This window comes from Neoarius graeffei, chromosome 20 (assembly GCF_027579695.1).
Source record: "Neoarius graeffei isolate fNeoGra1 chromosome 20, fNeoGra1.pri, whole genome shotgun sequence".
Taxonomy (NCBI): domain Eukaryota; kingdom Metazoa; phylum Chordata; class Actinopteri; order Siluriformes; family Ariidae; genus Neoarius; species Neoarius graeffei.
Genome location: NC_083588.1, coordinates 63466559 through 63489216, shown reverse-complemented (window position 1 = coordinate 63489216; position 22658 = coordinate 63466559). Strand labels below are relative to the sequence as shown.

Genomic DNA, 22658 nt, shown 5'->3' with positions numbered 1-22658 from the left:
AGAAACTCGTCTACGAATTACCCGTTGACGAGACACACCTGTTAACTGAAATGCATTCCAGGTGACTCCCTTATGAAGCTGGTTAAGAGAATGCCAATAATGTGCAAAGCATTATCAAGGTAAATGCTGGATACGGGGTGGCACGGTGGTGTAGTGGTTAGCACTGTCACCTCACAGCAAGAAGGTCCGGGTTTGAGCCCCGTGCCCGGCGAGGGCCTTTCTGTGTGGAGTTTGCATTTTCTCCCTGTGTCCGCGTGGTTTTCCTCCGGGTGCTCCGGTTTCCCCCACAGTCCAAAGACATGCAGGTTAGGTTAACTGGTGACTCTAAATTGAGCGTAGGTGTGAATGTGAGTGTGAATGGTTGTCTGTGTCTATGTGTCAGCCCTGTGATGACCTGGCGACTTGTCCAGGGTGTACCCCGCCTTTCGCCCGTAGTCAGCTGGGATAGGCTCCAGCTTGCCTGCGACCCTGTAGAAGGATAAAGCAGCTAGAGATAATGAGATGAGATGAGATAATTCCATCCATGTTCCAGATGTTATTTCATTGTTTTGATGTTTTCAGTTTTGTTATACAATGAAGAAAATACAAAATACAGAAAAACCTATGAATGAGTAGGGGTGCCAAAATGTTTGACTAGTACTGGAGGCACAGGTAGCTTATCTGATTGGCCTGCTTGGGCCATAAAAGAGCTACCTAGCTGATGTATGGTATTCTCTCTCTCTCTTTCTTTTCCAGCTTGCACTGTACGTTGTTCTTTGTTCTCTCACCCTTCCACTTACCCTGATGTTATTTCATCTCTGTGAGCACTCTTCTCATCTCATCTCATTATTTCTAGCCGCTTTATCCTTCGACAGGGTCGCAGGCAAGCTGGAGCCTATCCCAGCTGACTACGGGTGAAAGGCGGGGTACACCCTGGACCAGTCGCCAGGTCATCACAGGGCTGATACATAGACACAGACAACCATTCACACTCACATTCACACCTACGGTCAATTTAGAGTCACCAGTTAACCTAACCTGCATGTCTTTGGACTGTGGGGGAAACCGGAGCACCCGGAGGAAACCCACGCGGACAACATGCAAACTCCACACAGAAAGGCCCTCGCCGGCCCCGGGGCTCGAACCCAGGACCTTCTTGCTGTGAGGCGACAGCGCTAACCACTACACCACCGTGCCGCCCTGTGAGCACTCTCATTTCCTAAAAAAAAAATTAGTTTCTTGAAAGATGTCTATGCATGGTCTCCTGTTCATGTTGTCTCACCAAGCAAGCCTTGTGGGTGTAACAGTAGTCAATGGCAATTATTTGAACAGCATGAATAAATAATTAATGACTTAATGCTATTCAGTATAATAACCTCTCTGAACTTACCCACAGTGATGGGAATGGAGCTGCTCCTGGATGATATGGAGTTACTTTCCCTGTATGAGTAGTCACAGGTGTACTGACCCTGATGTGAGGCATCTACAGTCAGCGAAAATGTTGCTGTGGACTCTGCAGTTTGGTTCTTTATTAATGTCCCATTTTTATATAAACTGAAGTCTACAGAGGTGCACGTTGGGCTGGGTGTGGTACATCTGAACTGAAGGACTTCTCCAGGTGAGACCACAGAGTTTGGGGAGATCCGAGTCAATGTGGGAGCCTGCAAGTCTGATCATAAAGAAATATATTTCATAATTTTGCAGTTGTGTTCATTGTAAACAGGATATGGTTCCAAAAACAGTAACAACTTACTTGAGCATACGACTCCAGCATCTTCCCCATGTCCACAGTTCTCCTTTCCAAATCCACTGTGTGAGCAGCGATCTATGTAGCTCTCAGTTCCAGTACACTGAACATCATCCAGCCAGGTCGGTTCACTTCCCTGACCAAAGCGTGCACTATGAGGAGCGCTGACGGCTTTACCACATCCAAGCTGTCTACACACCACCTCTGCATCCTTTAAGTCCCAGTAATCATCACACACTGTTCCCCAAAGCCTACTGTGCTGGATCTCCACTCGACCACAACAGTTACTCGATCCATTCGCCAGCCTGATTGGATTATGTCCTGATTTGTTATACAAAAAGGTAGAAGGTTTTACTAATGATGTACTATCAGCCACTAATAATGACTGATCTTTTTTCTATCAATTTTACTCAGGAGCCATAAAAAGAAATAATATAAAAAAAAAAACACTTGAGGCTGAAGAAAAGCTTGAACTTTGAATTCTGAGAATTCTCAATTTGTTTTGACACCGAAAAGTCCATTTCATATCTGAACCACAGAATCTCAGATGAACAAATATCAGAGTATTGAAGTTTTGCCCATTTTTCCTCAAAAAGATTGCCGTCAAATAAAGAGAAATAATATTAGAAATAAAATCAGTTGAGAAAACTTTGAAATACCCCGTTTTCAATCCTTATATGCTGAACAATATTGAATTTGTCCAGTCTTGTAAATAACCAATTTTTTTTTAAAATCCAAACTATATTCAAAACTTTATATTTTGCATGCTTTTTTCCCCTTAAAATGATTGTGGTTAATACAAAATATTTAAGCTTGATACAGTAAATGCAGGCCACAAAAGGATTGATGGAAAAATGGCAGTTCATTTTGCCTTGACTAAAGGGTACATGCACAATGAGGCATTTACATTCATGAAATGAACAGACATTAATCTGAACAATCTGCTACCATCCATTGGATTAAACAGCAGCTCATCGGAAAAGACTAAAATATAGTAATGTGTCTGTTCTAATGTGATCATTTCTATAGTTGTGAACAACACCTGGACCGTTAGCAATGTGCCAAACAAACTGCACGATGGTGATGGAACCACTGTGTAAAGCTACTATAACATATAGCATGATAACAGAAGCTAATTTCACAGACATTTCACAACATTAAATAAATGCCACTATAAATAGATGAAATGTATGAGGTGTTTTTCTTTAATTAATCAAAAAATAATAATTGCGACTCTAAATTGACCGTAGGTATGAATGTGAGTGTGAATGGTTGTCTGTGTCTATGTGTCAGCCCTGTGATGACCTGGCGACTTGTCCAGGGTGAACCCCGCCTTTCACCCGTAGTCAGCTGGGATAGGCTCCAGCTCGCCTGCGACCCTGTAGAACAGGATAAAGCGGCTAGAGATAATGAGATGAGATAATAATTGCTGCCAAATCATTATAGTAGAAAACAGGCCTGGCGCATTAAGGAGGCAAGAGAAGGGTTTTAGTTGAAGGACCTCAGTTGTTTTTTCTTCCCACCCCGACCCATTTAAGTTTTATGCAACCTTTAGAAAAAACAACAAAAATATTACCCGAGATGCAAGTAACCGTAATGAAACGCTGAGGAAAGATAAAACTGAATTTAGCTGGTTCTTTTACTTAATGATCCTGACATTCTTGCCTATTATTTTGTTGATTTTATGAGTCATGTCTCAGTGGTTAGAATCGTCCCCAAATTCTATTATTTTGCATCATGTAGACCTACATTCCAAGTTTTCTGATTCTCTAAATTGTGCGAGAACGCTAAGGTTTAAAGCTAGACAGCCTTTCGATTTCATAAAATCGGTGAAATTTAGTTCCCTCTGAAATGTGGTCATTGTGATATGTTCTCATCTCATCTCATCTCATTATCTGTAGCCGCTTTATCCTGTTCTACAGGGTCGCAGGCGAGCTGGAGCCTATCCCAGCTAACTACGGGCGAAAGGCGGGGTACACCCTGGACAAGTCGCCAGGTAATCACAGGGCTGACACATAGACACAGACAACCATTCACACTCACATTCACACCTACGCTCAATTTAGAGTCACCAGTTAACCTAACCTGCATGTCTTTGGACTGTGGGGGAAACCGGAGCACCCAGAGGAAACCCACGCGGACACGGGGAGAACATGCAAACTCCACACAGAAAGGCCCTCGCCGGCCGAACCCGGACCTACTTGCTGTGAGACGACAGTGATAACCACTACATCACCATGTCGCCCCAGTTTGCATTCAGGTATTTAAAATTAGTTTACCTCTTAAGAGGAAATTGTTTGTTGGAGCAGCATGCCCTGAAGAAGGCTGTCTGTGCCGCTACGCGTGGATTGCTGCTCAGCTCATGTTTTCTGGATGAAATAGCCATGTAAAATAAAGGCTTTTTATACAGTTGGATTCGAAGAGTGCCTTGGATTCCTTCGTTTTTCATATATTAAACCATGCTTGTGCAGAATACAAAGTGATGCCAATACTGACAGGGCATGCCTACCTGGCAGAACCAGAACCCGATCTGGAGTCACAAATGGACAGGGATGACAATGGAATAATTCCCAATTGACCTATTGAGTTGCAATTTGGTCCTCCAGCTGTTCCTTTTTTGTACCTTTAACTTTTCCAGCCTCTTATTGCCCCTGTCCCAACTTTTTTGAGATGTGTTGCTGTCATGAAATTTCAAATGAGCCAATATTTGGCATGAAATTTCAAAATGTCTCACTTTCGACATTTGATATGTTGTCTATGTTCTATTGTGAATACAATATCAGTTTTTGAGATTTGTAAATTATTGCATTCCGTTTTTATTTACAATTTGTACTTTGTCCCAACTTTTTTGGAATCGGGGTTGTAATATCCTCTCTGAACTTACCCACAGCGATGGGAATGGAGCTGCTCCTGGATGATATGGAGTTACTCTCCCTGTATGAGTAGTCACAGGTGTACTGACCCTGATGTGAGGCATCTACAGTCAGCGAAAATGTTGCTGTGGACTCTGCAGTTTGGTTCTTTATTAATGTCCCATTTTTATATAAACTGAAGTCTACAGAGATGGGCATTGGGCTGGGTGTGGTACATCTGAACTGAAGGACTTCTCCAGGTGAGACCACAGAGTTTGGGGAGATCCGAGTCAATGTGGGAGCCTGCAAGTCTGATCATAAAGAAATATATTAAACCATAAGATGAGAAAAAAAATCCAAAGTGCTCAGGAATTGATGAAAAAAGAAATTATTTCAAGCTCTTATGAACTTAACCTAAGGGGTATTGCCATCTAGTGGTTTTTTTTTGAACTGCATACCTGTGAATTCATTACCAGTTTGCATTCATTCTCATCTCATTATCTGTAGCCGCTTTATCCTGTTCTACAGGGTCGCAGGCAAGCTGGAGCCTATCCCAGCTGACTACGGGCGAAAGGCGGGGTACACCCTGGACAAGTCGCCAGGTATTCACAGGGCTGACACATAGACACAGACAACCATTCACACTCACATTCACACCTACGCTCAATTTAGAGTCACCAGTTAACCTAACCTGCATGTCTTTGGACTGTGGGGGAAACCGGAGCACCCGGAGGAAACCCACGCGGACACGGGGAGAACATGCAAACTCCACACAGAAAGGCCCTCGCCGGCCACGGAGCTCGAACCCGGACCTTCTTGCTGTGAGACGACAGTGATAACCACTACACCACCATGCCGCCCCAGTTTGCATTCAGGTGTTTAAAATTAGTTTACCTCTTAAGAGGAAATTGTTTGTTGGAGCAGCATGCCCTGAAGAAGGCTGTCTGTGCCGCTACGCGTGGATTGCTGCTCAGCTCATATTTTCTGGATGAAATAGCCATGTAAAATAAAGGCTTTTTATACAGTTGGATACGAAGAGTGCCTTGGATTCCTTCTTTTTTCATATATTAAACCATGCTTGTGCAGAATACAAAGTGATGCCAATACTGACAGGGCATGCCTACCTGGCAGAACCAGAACCCAATCTGGAGTCACAAATGGACAGGGATGACAATGGAATAAAGCCAGAGTAAAAGGAAAGTGCTTGGATGACTTAGATATGGCAAAACAGGAAGCTATGATACTAAAGCAGAAGCCACAGACAGAATAATCCCATGACTGCTGGAGGACAAGGAAGCTGTAGTGGCTGCATATGGAAGGATCTTTAAGTTCAACAGGGAATTGTCAACTGAGTCACAGTCATCATCCACATCTCTGCCAAAAACCACAAGCAAAACATCTCTAAATAAACTATATTATTAATATAAGCACAGGGCACTTTGTCCATGAATAAAACATGTATTCTGTTCCCTTCTAGTGGATTTATTGATAGCATGCAATATTGTTAGCATATCGCTTATCCTCCATGTATTACTCCACTCTACCCAATGGCGAATGAGCGTGCAATATTCTTACATTACTGCACGTTGTCAAGACAACACGACGTCACACATCGGAGACGTACAACTTCTGCATTAGCGAGTGGCAGTGACAATTTGTAAACAAACATGGCCGCCAGGTTTGCTTTGTTAAAAAGGAAAGATTTTGAGAGAATTTTGGTTGCCAGGTCACTCTGTTGTGTGTAGCTGTCAATGTTGATTTTAAAAGTAATTAAATAAATTACACAGGGAAAATAATAATAATAATAATAATAATAATAATCAGCTTGACTGTGCTAGCTTTGGCCTACACTACACTGGCTGGAAGGTAACTGGACTGCCACACTAACAGCACCAAGTCGCGGGTCAGCTAGCGTTAGCCTTCGAGAATGCTGATATGAAGAGAGTGTGAATGTATTATAATAATAATAATAATAATGGCTTTTTTCTAGGTCTATGAGATATATTCCATTCAGCTACTCGTCTTTGACTTGTTCAATATCATGCTAGCTGAATGGAATATATCTGATATACCACTCAATACCATCCAATATTATTCAATATTATTAAAATAGCTAATCTAAAGATGGCAGTAACCCATACAAATCAATGTCAGCTAGCTGGCCAGGTAGCTGATGAGCAATACAGTCAGTTCCAGTCAAAAGTTTGGACACACCTTCTAATTCAATGCTTTTTCTTTATTTTTATTAATTTAAAGTCACGTCATGTCTTAAAGTAATGATGGATGTCATTTCCCTTTACTTAGCTGAGCGGTTCTTGACATAATATGGATTACTACAGTTGTGTTATAGGGTTATTTATCTATGATTTACTGTTTGATCTTAAATGCATTAAGAAGGCAAGAAACTCGTCTACGAATTACCCGTTGACGAGACACACCTGTTAACTGAAATGCATTCCAGGTGACTCCCTTATGAAGCTGGTTAAGAGAATGCCAATAATGTGCAAAGCATTATCAAGGTAAATGCTGGATACGGGGCGGCACGGTGGTGTAGTGGTTAGCACTGTCACCTCACAGCAAGAAGGTCCGGGTTTGAGCCCCGTGCCCGGCGAGGGCCTTTCTGTGTGGAGTTTGCATGTTCTCCCTGTGTCCGCGTGGGTTTCCTCCGGGTGCTCCGGTTTCCCCCACAGTCCAAAGATATGCAGGTTAGGTTAACTGGTGACTCTAAATTGAGCGTAGGTGTGAATGTGAGTGTGAATGGTTGTCTGTGTCTATGTGTCAGCCCTGTGATGACCTGGCAACTTGTCCAGGGTGAACCCCGCCTTTCGCCCGTAGTCAGCTGGGATAGGCTCCAGCTCGCCTGCGACCCTGTAGAAGGATAAAGCGGCTAGAGATAATGAGATGAGATGAGATAATTCCATCCATGTTCCAGATGTTATTTCATTGTTTTGATGTTTTCAGTTTTGTTCTACAATGAAGAAAATACAAAATACAGAAAAACCTATGAATGAGTAGGGGTGCCAAAATGTTTGACTAGTACTGGAGGCACAGGTAGTTTATCTGATTGGCCTGCTTGGGCCATAAAAGAGCTACCTAGCTGATGTATGGTATTCTCTCTCTCTCTTTCTTTTCCAGCTTGCACTGTACGTTGTTCTTTGTTCTCTCACCCTTCCACTTACCCTGATGTTATTTCATCTCTGTGAGCACTCTTCTCATCTCATCTCATTATTTCTAGCCGCTTTATCCTTCTACAGGGTCGCAGGCAAGCTGGAGCCTATCCCAGCTGACTACGGGTGAAAGGCGGGGTACACCCTGGACAAGTCGCCAGGTCATCACAGGGCCGACACATAGACACAGACAACCATTCACACTCACATTTCACACCTACGGTCAATTTAGAGTCACCAGTTAACCTAACCTGCATGTCTTTGGACTGTGGGGGAAACCGGAGCACCCGGAGAAAACCCACGCGGACAACATGCAAACTCCACACAGAAAGGCCCTCGCCGGCCCTGGGGCTCGAACCCAGGACCTTCTTGCAGTGAGGCGACAGTGATAACCACTACATCACCGTGCCGCCCCTGTGATATGTTTATTTCTGGAATATCTAAAAAAAAAATAGACTATTCTGTGGCTGGGAAGTCTATGCATGGTCTCCTGTTCATGTTGTCTCACCAAGCAAGCCTTGTGGGTGTAACAGTAGTCAATGGCAATTATTTGAACAGCATGAATAAATAATTAATGACTTAATGCTATTCAGTATAATATCCTCTCTGAACTTACCCACAGTGATGGGAATGGAGCTGCTCCTGGATGATATGGAGTTACTTTCCCTGTATGAGTAGTCACAGGTGTACTGACCCTGATGTGAGGCATCTACAGTCAGCGAAAATGTTGCTGTGGACTCTGCAGTTTGCTTCTTTATTAATGTCCCATTTTTATATAAACTGAAGTCTACAGAGGTGCACGTTGGGCTGGGTGTGGTACATCTGAACTGAAGGACTTCTCCAGGTGAGACCACAGAGTTTGGGGAGATCCGAGTCAATGTGGGAGCCTGCAAGTCTGATCATAAAGAAATATATTTCATAATTTTGCAGTTGTGTTCATTGTAAACAGGATACGGTTCCAAAAACAGTAACAACTTACTTGAGCATACGACTCCAGCATCTTCCCCATGTCCACAGTTCTCCTTTCCAAATCCACTGTGTGAGCAGTGATCTATGTAGCTCTCAGTTCCAGTACACTGAACATCATCCAGCCAGGTCGGTTCACTTCCCTGACCAAAGCGTGCACTATGAGGAGCGCTGACGGCTTTACCACATCCAAGCTGTCTACACACCACCTCTGCATCCTTTAAGTCCCAGTCATCATCACACACTGTTCCCCAAAGCCTACCGTGCTGGATCTCCACTCGACCACAACAGTTACTCGATCCATTCGCCAGCCTGATTGGATTATGTCCTGATTTGTTATACAAAAAGGTAGAAGGTTTTACTAATGATGTACTATCAGCCACTAATAATGACTGATCTTTTTTCTATCAATTTTACTCAGGAGCCATAAAAAGAAATAATATAAAAAAAAACACTTGAGGCTGAAGAAAAGCTTGAACTTTGAATTCTGAGAATTCTCAATTTGTTTTGACACCGAAAAGTCCATTTCATATCTGAACCACAGAATCTCAGATGAACAAATATCAGAGTATTGAAGTTTTGCCCATTTTTCCTCAAAAAGATTGCCGTCAAATAAAGAGAAATAATATTAGAAATAAAATCAGTTGAGAAAACTTTGAAATACCCCGTTTTCAATCCTTATATGCTGAACAATATTGAATTTGTCCAGTCTTGTAAATAACCAATTTTTTTTTTAAATCCAAACTATATTCAAAACTTTATATTTTGCATGCTTTTTTCCCCTTAAAATGATTGTGGTTAATACAAAATATTTAAGCTTGATACAGTAAATTCAGGCCACAAAAGGATTGATGGAAAAATGGCAGTTCATTTTGCCTTGACTAAAGGGTACATGCACAATGAGGCATTTACATTCATGAAATGAACAGACATTAATCTGAACAATCTGCTACCATCCATTGGATTAAACAGCAGCTCATCGGAAAAGACTAAAATATAGTAATGTGTCTGTTCTAATGTGATCATTTCTATAGTTGTGAACAACACCTGGACCGTTAGCAATGTGCCAAACAAACTGCACGATGGTGATGGAACCACTGTGTAAAGCTACTATAACATATAGCATGATAACAGAAGCTAATTTCACAGACATTTCACAACATTAAATAAATGCCACTATAAATAGATGAAATGTATGAGGTGTTTTTCTTTAATTAATCAAAAAATAATAATTGCGACTCTAAATTGAGCGTAGGTATGAATGTGAGTGTGAATGGTTGTCTGTGTCTATGTGTCAGCCCTGTGATGACCTGGCGACTTGTCCAGGGTGAACCCCGCCTTTCGCCCGTAGTCAGCTGGGATAGGCTCCAGCTTGCCTGCGACCCTGTAGAAGGATAAAGTGGCTACAGATAATGAGATGAGATAATAATTGCTGCCAAATCATTATAGTAGAAAACAGGCCTGGCGCATTAAGGAGGCAAGAGAAGGGTTTTAGTTGAAGGACCTCAGTTGTTTTTTCTTCCCACCCCGACCCATTTAAGTTTTATGCAACCTTTAGAAAAAACAACAAAAATATTACCCGAGATGCAAGTAACCGTAATGAAACGCTGAGGAAAGATAAAACTGAATTTAGCTGGTTCTTTTACTTAATGATCCTGACATTGTTGCCTATTATTTTGTTGATTTTATGAGTCATGTCTCAGTGGTTAGAATTGTCCCCAAATTCTATTATTTTGCATCATGTAGACCTACATTCCAAGTTTTCTGATTCTCTAAATTGTGCGAGAACGCTAAGGTTTAAAGCTAGACAGCCTTTCGATTTCATAAAATCGGTGAAATTTAGTTCCCTCTGAAATGTGGTCATTGTGATATGTCTCATCTCATCTCATTATCGCTTGCCGCTTTATCCTTCTACAGGGTCGCAGGCGAGCTGGAGCCTATCCCAGCTGACTACGGGTGAAAGGCGGGGTACACCCTGGACAAGTCACCAGGTCATCACAGGGCTGACACATAGACACAGACAACCATTCACACTCACATTCACACCTACGCTCAATTTAGAGTCACCAGTTAACCTAACCTGCATGTCTTTGGACTGTGGGGGAAACTGGAGCACCCAGAGGAAACCCACACGGACACGGGGAGAACATGCAAACTCTGCACAGAAAGGCCCTTGCTGGCCACGGGGCTCGAACCCGGACCTTCTTGCTGTGAGGCGACAGTGATAACCACTACATCACCGTGCCGCCCCTGTGATATGTTTATTTCTGGAATATCTAAAAAAAAAATAGACTATTCTGTGGCTGGGAAGTTATTTAATTTGAGGGGATTAAAGCTAATAACGTGCATGAAATCACTCGCTTTGTGCAGTCAAGCAGACAGAGGAAGTCCGTGTGCGCATGCACAGGTTTACCTTCTTCTTTTGGGTTTTACAGCAGCTGGCATCCACAGTGTTGCATTACTGCCATCTACAGGTTTCCCTTTGAGCGTGCACTGACAGTTCCATCATTCTGGCGCTAAACGAACAGCTGATCACACCGAGGTGCTCACTGAGCACCGATGTTTATTAGTTTGGTCCTGTGTTTCCTTTCCTTCGTATATAACTGTGGCAGCGGGGGCGTGGTCAAGTGTCGGTCTGTGACCAGAGGGCGGAGTCAGGGAAGGTAAGTGGCAGAATCACTGCACCTGACGTCAATTAATGTGTTTGTGTGTCTTCTCCAGTGACCGCGCCCTATTTAAGGAGAGACAGCGAGAGCAGAGGGAGCTCTCTCCCCAACCAGACGACTGGAGTGCGTGCGTGTGTGCGGCTGAGAGAGTGAAAGTTTACTGAAAAGTAAAAATAAAAGTGTTTGTGAATCAGTTCTGGCCTGCCGTCATTCTGGGCTCCACCCCCCCATACGAACTGCTCCAGTGGTGCCGAAACCTGGGACTTGGAGCGCAGGAGCCAAACAGCCCCATGGAGTCCTCCCCATTCGCTGACCTGGTCCACGCCCTCGCCACGGCCCAGCAAAGCCAGCACCAGGCACTAGTTGCCCTCCGTAAGGAACAGGAACAGCGGTTTGAGGCCCTGGTGCTGGCTCAGCAGGAAGAGCAACAGGCGTTCCGGCACCTCCTTGCGTCGGTGGGGTCCACCGCCGCGGGCACGTCCCCCTTCACCCTGACAAAGATGGGCCCGCAGGACGACCCCGAGGCCTTCCTCACACTCTTTGAGCAGGTAGCAGAGACCTCGGGGTGGCCGGTGGAACAGCGCGCGGCGCACCTCCTCCCCCTGCTAACAGGAGAGGTGCAGCTGGCCGCGCAACAGCTCCCCGCCGACTGCCGGCTGGCCTACGCGGACCTTCGCCAGGCCATCCTCCAGCGTGTGGGGTGCACTCCCAAGAAACAATGGCAGCGCGTCCGCCCTTTGCACTTGGAGGAAGTCGGCCGACCATTCGCGTTTGGCCAGCAACTCCGGGACACCTGCGGGCGGTGGTTGAGGGCCAACAACCGCGACGCCGAGGGGATCATCGACCAGGTGGTACTGGAGCAGTTCATCGCGTGCCTGCCAGCCGGAACTGCAAAGTGGGTCTAGTGCCACCGCCCGGTGTCACTGGATCAGGCAATCGAGCTGGCGGAGGACCATTTGGTGGCTGTCCCGACAGCAGGACAGCAGACAACCTTTTTTTTGTATTTTTGTATAAGCTACTTGACACTTTAATTTCCCTCTAGGGATCAATAAAGTTACTCTACTCTACTCTACTACTCTACTCTTCTCTCCTCTCCTGTCTCCCTCTCTCTCCCTCTCCTCCTGTGTCTCATCCTCGCCCCGTTCCCCCACCACGGAGGCAGGGGCCGGCCCCCCCCCTCAGGTGAGTGAGCATCAGAGCACCAGTGCGGAGAGGAAGCCCGGGCCGGTTTGCTGGCGCTGCGGGGAGCCGGGCCACCTCCAACAGCAGTGCTCAGTGATGGAGGTGGGCATGCCAGGAGCCACTCTCGATCGGGCCAGAGTGTATCGCATACCGGTGAGTGTCCAAGGGGATACATATCAGGCATTGGTGGATTCTGGTAGTAATCAGACCTCAATCCACCAAAACCTGGTGCAAGACGAGGCATTGGGGGGAGTACAATTGGTGAAGGTGTTGTGTGTGCACGGGGATGTTCACAACTACCCTTTAGTGTCAGTCCACATTTTTTTCGAGGGGAAAAATTTATAGTGAAGTCGGCGGTTAATCCTTGCCTTACCCACTCGATAATTTGGGGGATGGATTGGCCGGGATTTGGGGAATTAATGAGTCACCTAGTGAAGAGTGGGTCCTGCCGTAGTTTAATAAGGGGAGGTCCCGGGGTCGCGCTGGCGGGAGCAGCTGTCACAGAGCCGTCTACGTCATCTCCGCGTCAGAGTGAGGAGCCGCCGGCTCCTCCTCTCTCTATTGGGGAATCCCTCGCGGATTTTCCATTAGAGCAGTCGCGAGACGAGACTCTGCGGCATACATTTGACCAAGTGAGAGTAATCGAAGGTCAAACGCTCCAGCCAAATGCCACCCCGTCCTTCCTCTACTTCGCAGTTATGAAGGATAGATTATACCGAGTGATGCAGGGCGCTCAGACTAAAGAGCAAGTCACGCAGCTTTTGATTCCGAAGAGCTGCCGGGAATTGGTATTTCAGGCGGCTCACTTTAACCCCATGGCTGGACACTTAGGGCAGGATAAGACACTAGCCAGAATAATGGCCCGGTTCTATTGGCCAGGGATTCGCTGCGATGTCCGTAGGTGGTGTACGGCGTGCCGCGAATGCCAGTTAGTAAATCCAGCGGCCATTCCAAAAGCGCCTTTGAGCCCTCTCCCATTAATCGAGACCCTGTTCAAGAGAATTGGGATGGATCTCGTCGGGCCATTAGACCGGTCAACACGAGGGTACCGCTTTATTTTAGTTCTGGTGGACTATGCAACGCGATACCCGGAAGCAGTGCCTCTTCGCGATATCTCAGCACGCAGTATTGCGGAAGCACTCTTCTGCGTTATCTCCCGAGTTGGAATCCTGAAAGAGATTCTGACTGACCAAGGCACCTTGTTTATGTCACGTACACTAAATGAACTGTATGGGTTGTTGGGTATTAAGCCGATCCGCACCAGTGTGTATCACCCACAAACCGACGGTTTAGTTGAACGGTTTAATCGCACCCTCAAGAATATAATTAAACAATTCGTAAGTGAAGATGCACATAATTGGGATAAATGGCTTGAACCATTGTTATTTCCAGTGCGAGAGGTCCCCCAAGCCTCCACGGGGTTCTCCCCGTTTGACTTATTATATGGGCGTAAGCCGTGCGGCATTCTAGATGTGCTGCAGGAAAATTGGGAGGAGGGACCTTCACCAAGTAAAAATGAAATCCAATGCGTTATTGGCCTGCGTACAAAACTCCACACACTCACCCACCTAACCCAGAAGAATTTGCGGCAGGCCCAAGAACGACAAGCCCGCATGTACGACAAGGGTACACGCCTCAGGGAGTTCGCACCGGGAGATAAAGTACTTGTACTGTTGCCCACATCGAGCTCCAAATTAGTCGGCAAGTGGCAAGGACCCTTTGAGGTCACACGGCGAGTCGGGGACATTGACTATGAGGCGAGGCGAGCGGACAGGGGTGGGGTGCTACAGATTTACCACCTCAATCTGCTCAAACTCTGGAACGAGGAGGTCCCTGTGGCATTGGTGGTTCCGGAGAAGGCGGAGCTGGGGCCGGAGGTTCAAAAGGGAACATTGGCATCACGTACCTCTCCGGTCCCTTGTGGAGACCACCTCTCCCCGACCCAAGTCGCGGAGGTTGCCCAGTTGCAGACCAAGTTTTCGGACGTGTTCTTGCCCCTACTCGGCCGCACCAACCTCATAGAGCAGCACATTGAGACGCCCCCAGGGGTGGTAGTGCGTAGCCGCCCTTACAGGCTACCTGAACACAAGAAAAAAGTGGTTCGGGAAGAACTCGAGGCCATGCTCGAAATGGGCATTGTTGAGGAATCCCACAGTGACTGGAGCAGCCCAGTCTTGGTGGTCTTGGTACCCAAGGCCGACGGGTCGGTCCAGTTCTGTGTAGACTATAGAAAAGTCAACGCGGTGTCTAAATTCGACGCGTACCCAATGCCTCGTATTGATGAGTTGCTTGATCGACTAGGCATGGCTCGCTTTTACTCGACACTGGATTTAACAAAGGGTTATTGGCAGATACCCTTGACTCCATTATCCCGAGAAAAAACGGCCTTTTCCACACCATTCGGCTTACACCAGTTTGTCACTGTAAGACTCCCTACGTGTGGGTGGAGCACTGAGGACGGCAGGACAGAGATCAGGTTTGGGAAAGGCTTTATTGCCACACTTTTCAGTGAACAATGGTATTTTGGCTAGACAGACACACACACACACAGCCAGCGTCTAGTCCGGAGCTGATCTCCTCTGCTCTCACTCTCCCTCCTTAAATAGGGCGCGGTCACTGGGAAGACACACACAAACACAGGTTAATTGTTCTCAGGTGTCGTGATTCTGCCACTTACCTTCCCTGACTCCGCCCTCCTGTCACAGACTGGCGCTTGACCACGCCCCCGCTGCCACATACCCCCACCGCCCGACTCAGGCCGGGTGGCCGTCCGGCCTGCAGCCGACTCCCCCCCCCTTGACGGGAGAGGAAGTCCGCCACGACCATCTGCGCCCCCGGCCTGTGGACCACCTTGAAATTAAAGGGTTGGAGCGCCAGATACCAACGGGTGATCCGCGCGTTGGCATCTTTCATGCGGTGGAGCCACTGGAGGGGCGCGTGGTCCGAACAGAGGGTGAAAGGGCGCCCCAGTAGGTAGTACCGGAGGGCGAGAACCGCCCACTTGATGGCCAGACACTCTTTCTCGATGGTGCTGTAGCGCCCCTCACGCACCGACAGCTTCCTGCTGATATACAGGACAGGGTGGTCCTCCCCCTCCACCTCCTGGGACAAAACCGCCCCCAGCCCCCTGTCCGACGCATCGGTCTGCAACATAAAGGGGAGAGAAAAGTCAGGGGAGTGTAGAAGTGGCCCCCCACACAGTGCAGCCTTTACCTCTGAGAAAGCCTGCTGGCACTGTTCCGTCCACTGGACCGGATCTGGTGCCCCCTTTTTAGTGAGATCAGTCAGCGGGCTGGTGACGTCCGAATAATTAGGTATAAACCTACGATAATAGCCAGCCAGCCCCAGGAACTGTCTCACCCCCTTTTTGGTCTTGGGCCTCGGGCAGGCCGCAATTGCTGCCGTCTTATTAATTTGGGGACGCACCAGCCCGTTGCCCAAGTGGAAGCCCAGGTACCGTACTTCCACCCGCCCAATCGCACACTTCTTTGGGTTGGCTGTGAGCCCCGCTCGCCTCAGCGACCTAAGGACGGCCCTCAGATGTTCGAGGTGCCGCTGCCAGTCATTGCTATAGATGATGATGTCATCTAGATATGCTGCCGCATACATGGCGTGAGGGCGGAGGACTCTGTCCATCAGCCGCTGAAACGTCGCGGGCGCCCCAAACAGCCCAAACGGAAGGGTGACGAATTGGTGTAAACCAAACGGTGTGGAAAAGGCCGTTTTTTCTCGGGATAGTGGAGTCAAGGGGATCTGCCAATATCCCTTCGTCAAATCCAGTGTCGAATAAAATCGAGCAGTGCCGAGTCGATCGAGCAGCTCATCAATACGAGGCATTGGGTACGTGTCGAATTTAGACACCGCGTTGACTTTTCTATAGTCCACACAGAACCGGACTGACCCGTCGGCCTTGGGTACCAAGACCACCGGGCTGCTCCAGTCACTGTGGGACTCCTCGACGATGCCCATTTCGAGCATGGTCTGAAGTTCTTCCCGAACCACCTTTTTTTTGTGTTCGGGTAGCCTGTAAGGGCGGCTATGCACTACCACCCCCGGGGGTGTCTCTATGTGGTGCTCTATGAGGTTAGTGCGACCGGGCAGGGGCGAGAACACATCCGAAAACTCGGTCTGCAACTGGGCGACCTCCGTGAGTTGGGTCGGGGAGAGGTGGTCTCCACAGGGGACCGGAGAGGTACGTGATGCCAATGTTCCTTTTTGAACCTCCGGCCCCAGCTCCGCCTTCTCCGGAACTACCGACACCAACGCCACGGGGACCTCCTCGTTCCAGAGTTTAAGCAGATTGAGGTGGTAAATCTGTAGCGCCCCACCCCTGTCCGTTCGCCTCACCTCATAGTCGACATCCCCGACTCGCCGTGTGACCTCAAAGGGTCCTTGCCACTTGGCGATCAATTTGGAGCTCGACGTGGGCAACAGTACGAGTACCTTATCTCCCGGAGTGAACTCTCTAAGGCGCGTACCCTTGTTGTACAGGCGGGCTTGCCGTTTCTGGGCCTGCCGCAAATTCTCCTGAGTTAGGTGGGTGAGCGTGTGGAGTTTTGCGCGCAGGTCCATAACGTACTGAATTTCATTCTTACTTTGTGAAGGTCCCTCCTCCCAATTTTCCCGCAGCACGTCCAGGATGCTGCGCGGCTTACGCCCATATAATAATTTGAACGGGGAGAACCCCGTGGAGGCTTGGGGGACCTCTCGCACTGAGAACAGCAAGGGTTCGAGCCACTTATCCCAATTACGTGAGTCCTCACTTACGAATTTTTTAATAATATTTTTGAGGGTGCGGTTGAATCATTCTACCAAACCGTCCGTTTGTGGGTGATACACGCTGGTGCGGATAGGCTTAATCCCCAATAACCCATACAGTTCGCGCAGTGTTCGTGACATAAACATAGTGCCTTGATCAGTCAGAATCTCTTTCGGGATTCCAACTCGGGAGATGACGTGGAAGAGGGCCTCTGCAATACTGCGTGCTGAGATATTGCGCAGAGGCACGGCTTCCGGGTATCGCGTTGCATAGTCCACCAGAACTAATATAAAGCGGTACCCTCGTGCTGACCGATCTAATGGCCCGACGAGATCCATCCCGATTCTCTCAAACAGGGTCTAGATTAACGGTAGAGGGCGCAAAGGCGCTTTTGGAACGGCCGCTGGATTTACTTACTGGCATTCGCAGCATGCCGTACACCACCTACGGACATCGCCGCGAATCCCCAGCCAATAGAATCGGGCCATTATTCGGGCTAGTGTTTTATCCTGCCCCAAGTGTCCAGCCATGGGATTAAAGTGAGCCGCCTGGAATACCAATTCCCGGCGGCTTTTTGGAATTAAAAGCTGCGTGACTCGCTCTTTAGTTTGAGTGTCCTGCGTCACTCGGTATAATCTATCCTTCATAATCGCGAAGTAGGGGAAGGACGGGGTGGCGTTCGGCTGGAGCGTTTGACCATCGATTACTCTCACTTGGTCAAACGCATGCCGCAGAGTCTCGTCTCGCGACTGCTCTAATGGGAAATCCGTGATGGATTCCCCAATAGAGAGAGGAGGAGCCGGCGGCTCCTCACTCTGACGCGGAGATGACGTAGACGGCTCTGTGACAGCTGCTCCCGCCAAAGCGACACCGGGACCTCCCCCTGTCAAATGGCAGGACCCACTCTCGACTAGGCGTGTCATTAAACCCCAAAATCCCGGCCAATCAGTCCCCAAAATTAACGAGTGGGTAAGGCGAGGATTAACCGCCGCCTTCACTATAAATTTTTCCCCTCTGAAAATAATGTGGACCGACACCAAAGGGTAGCTGTGAACATCCCCGTGCACACACAACACCTTCACCCCTTGTGCTCCCCCCAATGCCTCGTTTTGAACCAGGCTTTGGCGAATTGAGGTCTGATTACAACCAGAATCCACCAACGCCTGATATGTAGCCCCTTGGATACTCACCGGTATGCGATACGCTCCGGCCCGATCGAGGGCGGCCTCTGGTGCGTCGGGGATCCGAACCACCGTGCCCACTTCCATTGCTGTGCACTGCTGATGAAGGTGGCCCGGCTCCCCGCAGCGCCAGCAAACCGGCCAGGGCTTTCCCTCTGCACCGGTGATCTGGGGCTCACTCACCTGAGGTGGGGGAGAGACAGACACAGAAGGGAGAAACGGGAGGGCACCGCGGGTGCGGCGGGCCGGCTGGGGTGGAGCCGGCCCCCGCCTCCGCGGTGGGGGAATGGGGCGAGGACGGGACACAGGAGGAGAGGGGGAGAGAGAGAGAGAGAAGAGGAGAGAAGAGACGATGCCATCTGCTGTCCTGCCGCCGGGACAGCCGCCAGATGATCCTCCGCCAGCTCGACTGCCTGATCCAGCGACGCCGGGTGGTGGCACTGGACCCACTCCGCGGTTCCGGCTGGTAAGCGGGCGACGAACTGTTCCAGTACCACCTGGTCGACGATTCCCTCGGCGTCACGATTGTTGGCCCTCAGCCACCACCAGCAGGCGTCCCGGAGCTGCTGGCCGAATGCGAACGGCCGGCCGACTTCCTCCAGTCGCAGCGCGCGGAAGCGCTGGCGCTGTTGCTCCGGTGTGCGCCCCACGCGCTGGAGGACGGCCCGGCGGAGGTCCGCGTAGGCCAGCCGGCGGTCGGCGGGGAGCTGTAGCGCGGCCAGCTGTGCCTCTCCCGTGAGCAGGGGGAGGAGGCGCGCCGCGCGCTGCTCGATCGGCCACCCCGAGGCTTCCGCGATCTGTTCAAACAGCGTGATGAACGCCTCGGGGTCGTCCTGCGGGCCCATCTTGGTGACAATGAGGGGAGACGGGCCCGCGGCCGGAGCGCTGGTGGACCCCACCGACGCGAGGAGATGCCGGAACGCCTCGCGATCTTCCTGCTGGGCCAGCACCAGGGCTTCGAAGCGCTGCTCCTGCTCCTTTCGGAGCGTGACGAGTGCCTGGTGCTGGCTTTGCTGAGCCGTGGCGAGGGCGTGGACCAGATCGGCGAACGGGGAGGATTCCATGGGGCTGCTGGTTTGGTGCTCCACTCCCGGGTTTCGGCACCACTGTAACAGTCCCTACGTGTGGGTGGAGCACTGAGGACAGCAGGACAGAGATCAGGTTTGGGAAAGGCTTTATTGCCACACTTTTCAGTGAACAATGGTATTTTGGCTAGACAGACACACACACACAGCCAGCGTCTAGTCCGGAGCTGATCTCCTCTGCTCTCACTCTCCCTCCTTAAATAGGGCGCGGTCACTGGGAAGACACACACAAACACAGGTTAATTGTTCTCAGGTGTCGTGATTCTGCCACTTACCTTCCCTGACTCCGCCCTCCTGTCTCAGACCGGTGCTTGACCACGCCCCCGCTGCCACAGTCACACTTCCTTTTGGGCTGTTTGGGGCGCCCGCTACGTTTCAGCGGCTGATAGATAGGGTCCTCCGCCCCCATGCCACCTATGCGGCCGCCTACCTCGACGACATCATTATCTATAGTAATGACTGGCCGAGGCACCTCCAACATCTGAGGGCCGTCCTTAGGTCGCTGAGGCGAGCGGGTCTCACAGCCAACCCGAAGAAGTGTGCGATTGGGCAGGTGGAAGTACGGTATCTGGGCTTCCACTTGGGCAATGGGCAGGTGCGTCCCCAAATTAACAAGACAGCAGCAATTGCAGCCTGCCCGAGGCCCAAGACCAAAAAGGGGGTGAGACAGTTCCTGGGGCTGGCTGGCTATTATCGTAGGTTTATACCTACAGTAATTATTCAGACGTCACCAGCCCGCTAACTGATCTGACTAAAAAGGGGGCACCAGATCCGGTCCAGTGGACGGAGCCATGCCAGCGGGCTTTTTCTGAGGTAAAGGCTGCACTGTGTGGGGGGCCACTTTTACACTCCCCTGACTTTTCTCTCCCCTTTATGTTACAGACGGATGCGTCGGACAGAGGGCTGGGGGCTGTTTTGTCCCAGGAGGTGGAGGGGGAGGACCGCCCAGTGTTGTATTGAGGTATTTCACCTGACGTCACAGGATGACGTGACACCCCGGTGTCCACCATTTTGGACGGCAAGCTAGCTAATGTCAACAACAGTAGCTAGTATGTTACTGTAGCAATATTTACGTTCAGTCATTTGGATGACTGTTAAAACCTTTCAGTCCCAAGTTTTTCCTTTACTGGATTTACTAGTTTACTGAGCTAGCGCGCGATGGCTCCCGGCTTGGCCGGCGAGCGCGCGATGGCTCCCGGCTTGGCCGGCGAGCGCGCGATGGCTCCCGGCTTGGCCGGCGAGCGCGCGATGGCTCCCGGCTTGGCCGGCGAGCGCGCGATGGCTCCCGGCATGGCCGGCGAGCGCGCGATGGCTCCCGGCATGGCCGGCGAGCGCGCGATGGCTCCCGGCATGGCCGGCGAGCGCGCGATGGCTCCCGGCTTGGCCGGCGAGCGCGCGATGGCTCCCGGCTTGCCCGAGCGCGCGATGGCTCCCAGCTTGCCCGAGCGCGCTAGCTCAGTAAACTAGTAAATCCAGTAAAGGAAAAACTTGAGACTGAAAGGTTTTAACAGTCATCCAAATGACTGAACGTAAACATTGCTACAGTAACATACCAGCTATGATGTTGTTGACATTAGCTAGTGCTAACAGCTAGTTGCTAATACACTGCTACAACTACACCGACCCTAATAATACAGTTCATGGTCATTGCATGGTAACAGCAAATTTATAACGGGCCATGTCTCAACAGACTAAGAAGTTATTTCAATGACACTTAATAGCATTTTGTTTATCCTGAGGACCGAAAGTAAATAAAAATGTGAACAAACCTTAGCTGTTGGCGACCACCGGCTCCAGGGACGACCCGCTGATATAGGCATGTTACCCAGCCTGACACAAAATATTTGTAGGCATCCAAACTCTTATACGCTTTCAGATCAATACCTGTGTATGGCGATGGGTTTTTAACGACATAGGTATACAGATCATGTGGGCCGAAGTCAGGTAAAGACGAGGGCTTCGTGTACTTCCGTACGTCAGTGAACAATCCTGGTGGAAGCAGGTAAACGTCGTCCTCTAAGCCTGCTAACCTCAATTTCTGCAAATACCTCTCCCTCTGCTCGCCCTGTAAATGCCCTACGTCGCTGGATAGTGAAGGTGTTTTCTGCATCTCGCTCCTTTTTCTTTTATGTTTTTCGTTTGTCGCCTTCCTCGCATTCAAACTGATTCGAGCCGTGCCGTCCAAAATGGCAGCATCACATGACTTGGTCACGTGAGTGAAATACCTCAATATCAGTAAGAAGCTGTCGGTGCATGAGGGGCGCTACAGCACCATCGAAAAGGAGTGCCTAGCGATCAAGTGGGCAGTCCTTGCCCTCCGTTACTACCTGCTGGGACGCCTTTTCACCCTCTGTTCGGATCACGCGCCCCTCCAGTGGCTCCACCGCATGAAAGATGCCAACGTGCGGCTCACCAGTTGGTATCTGGCACTCCAACCCTTCAACTTCAAGGTGATCCACAGGCCGGGGGCGCAGATGGTCGTGGCAGACTTCCTCTCCCGTCGGGGGGAGGGGGGTCAGCTGCAGGCCGGACGGCCGCCCGGCCTGAGTCGGGCGATGGGGGTATGTGGCAGCGGGGGCGTGGTCAAGCGTCGGTCTGTGACCGGAGGGCGGAGTCAGGGAAGGTAAGTGGCAGAATCACTGCACCTGAGGTTAATTAATGTTTGTGTGTCTTCCCTAGTGACCGCGCCCTATTTAAGGAGAGAGAGAGCAAGAGCAGAGGGAGCTCTCTCCCCAACCAGATGACTGGAGTGTGTGCATGCGTGTGTGTCTGAGAGAGTGAAAGTTTACTGAAAAGTAAAAATAAAAGCGTTCGTGAACTCAGTTCTGGCCTGCCGTCCTTCTGTGCTCCACCACCCCTCCATATGAACTGCTACAATAACAAAACATCTTTTCTTCTTGCTTTCTTTCCGTTACTGTAGTCGGTCTTTCATGTTTCATTCACACGCTCACATCCTCCATTTTTCTCTCCTGTTTCAAATTTGTATCCCACAATGCCTTGCGTGAACGGGGAAAGCCCAAAACGTGATGCATGTCGTAGTATCTTGAATTGGGTCATGGTGAAGCAGGAAAGCA

General features: G+C 49.4%; 1 protein-coding gene across 1 annotated transcript in view; it reads right to left on the bottom strand.

The window, feature by feature from the left end:
- LOC132869089 (deleted in malignant brain tumors 1 protein-like) overlaps positions 1-22658 on the bottom strand; it is a 123450-nt gene that overhangs the window by 19059 nt on the left and 81733 nt on the right. Inside the window, exons 9-12 of the mRNA XM_060902442.1 lie at positions 8725-9039; positions 8362-8640; positions 1733-2047; positions 1370-1648 (exon numbers count right to left, since the gene is read on the bottom strand). Coding sequence (XP_060758425.1) covers positions 1370-1648; positions 1733-2047; positions 8362-8640; positions 8725-9039 — 1188 coding nt within the window. The remainder of the gene's footprint in view (positions 1-1369; positions 1649-1732; positions 2048-8361; positions 8641-8724; positions 9040-22658) is intronic.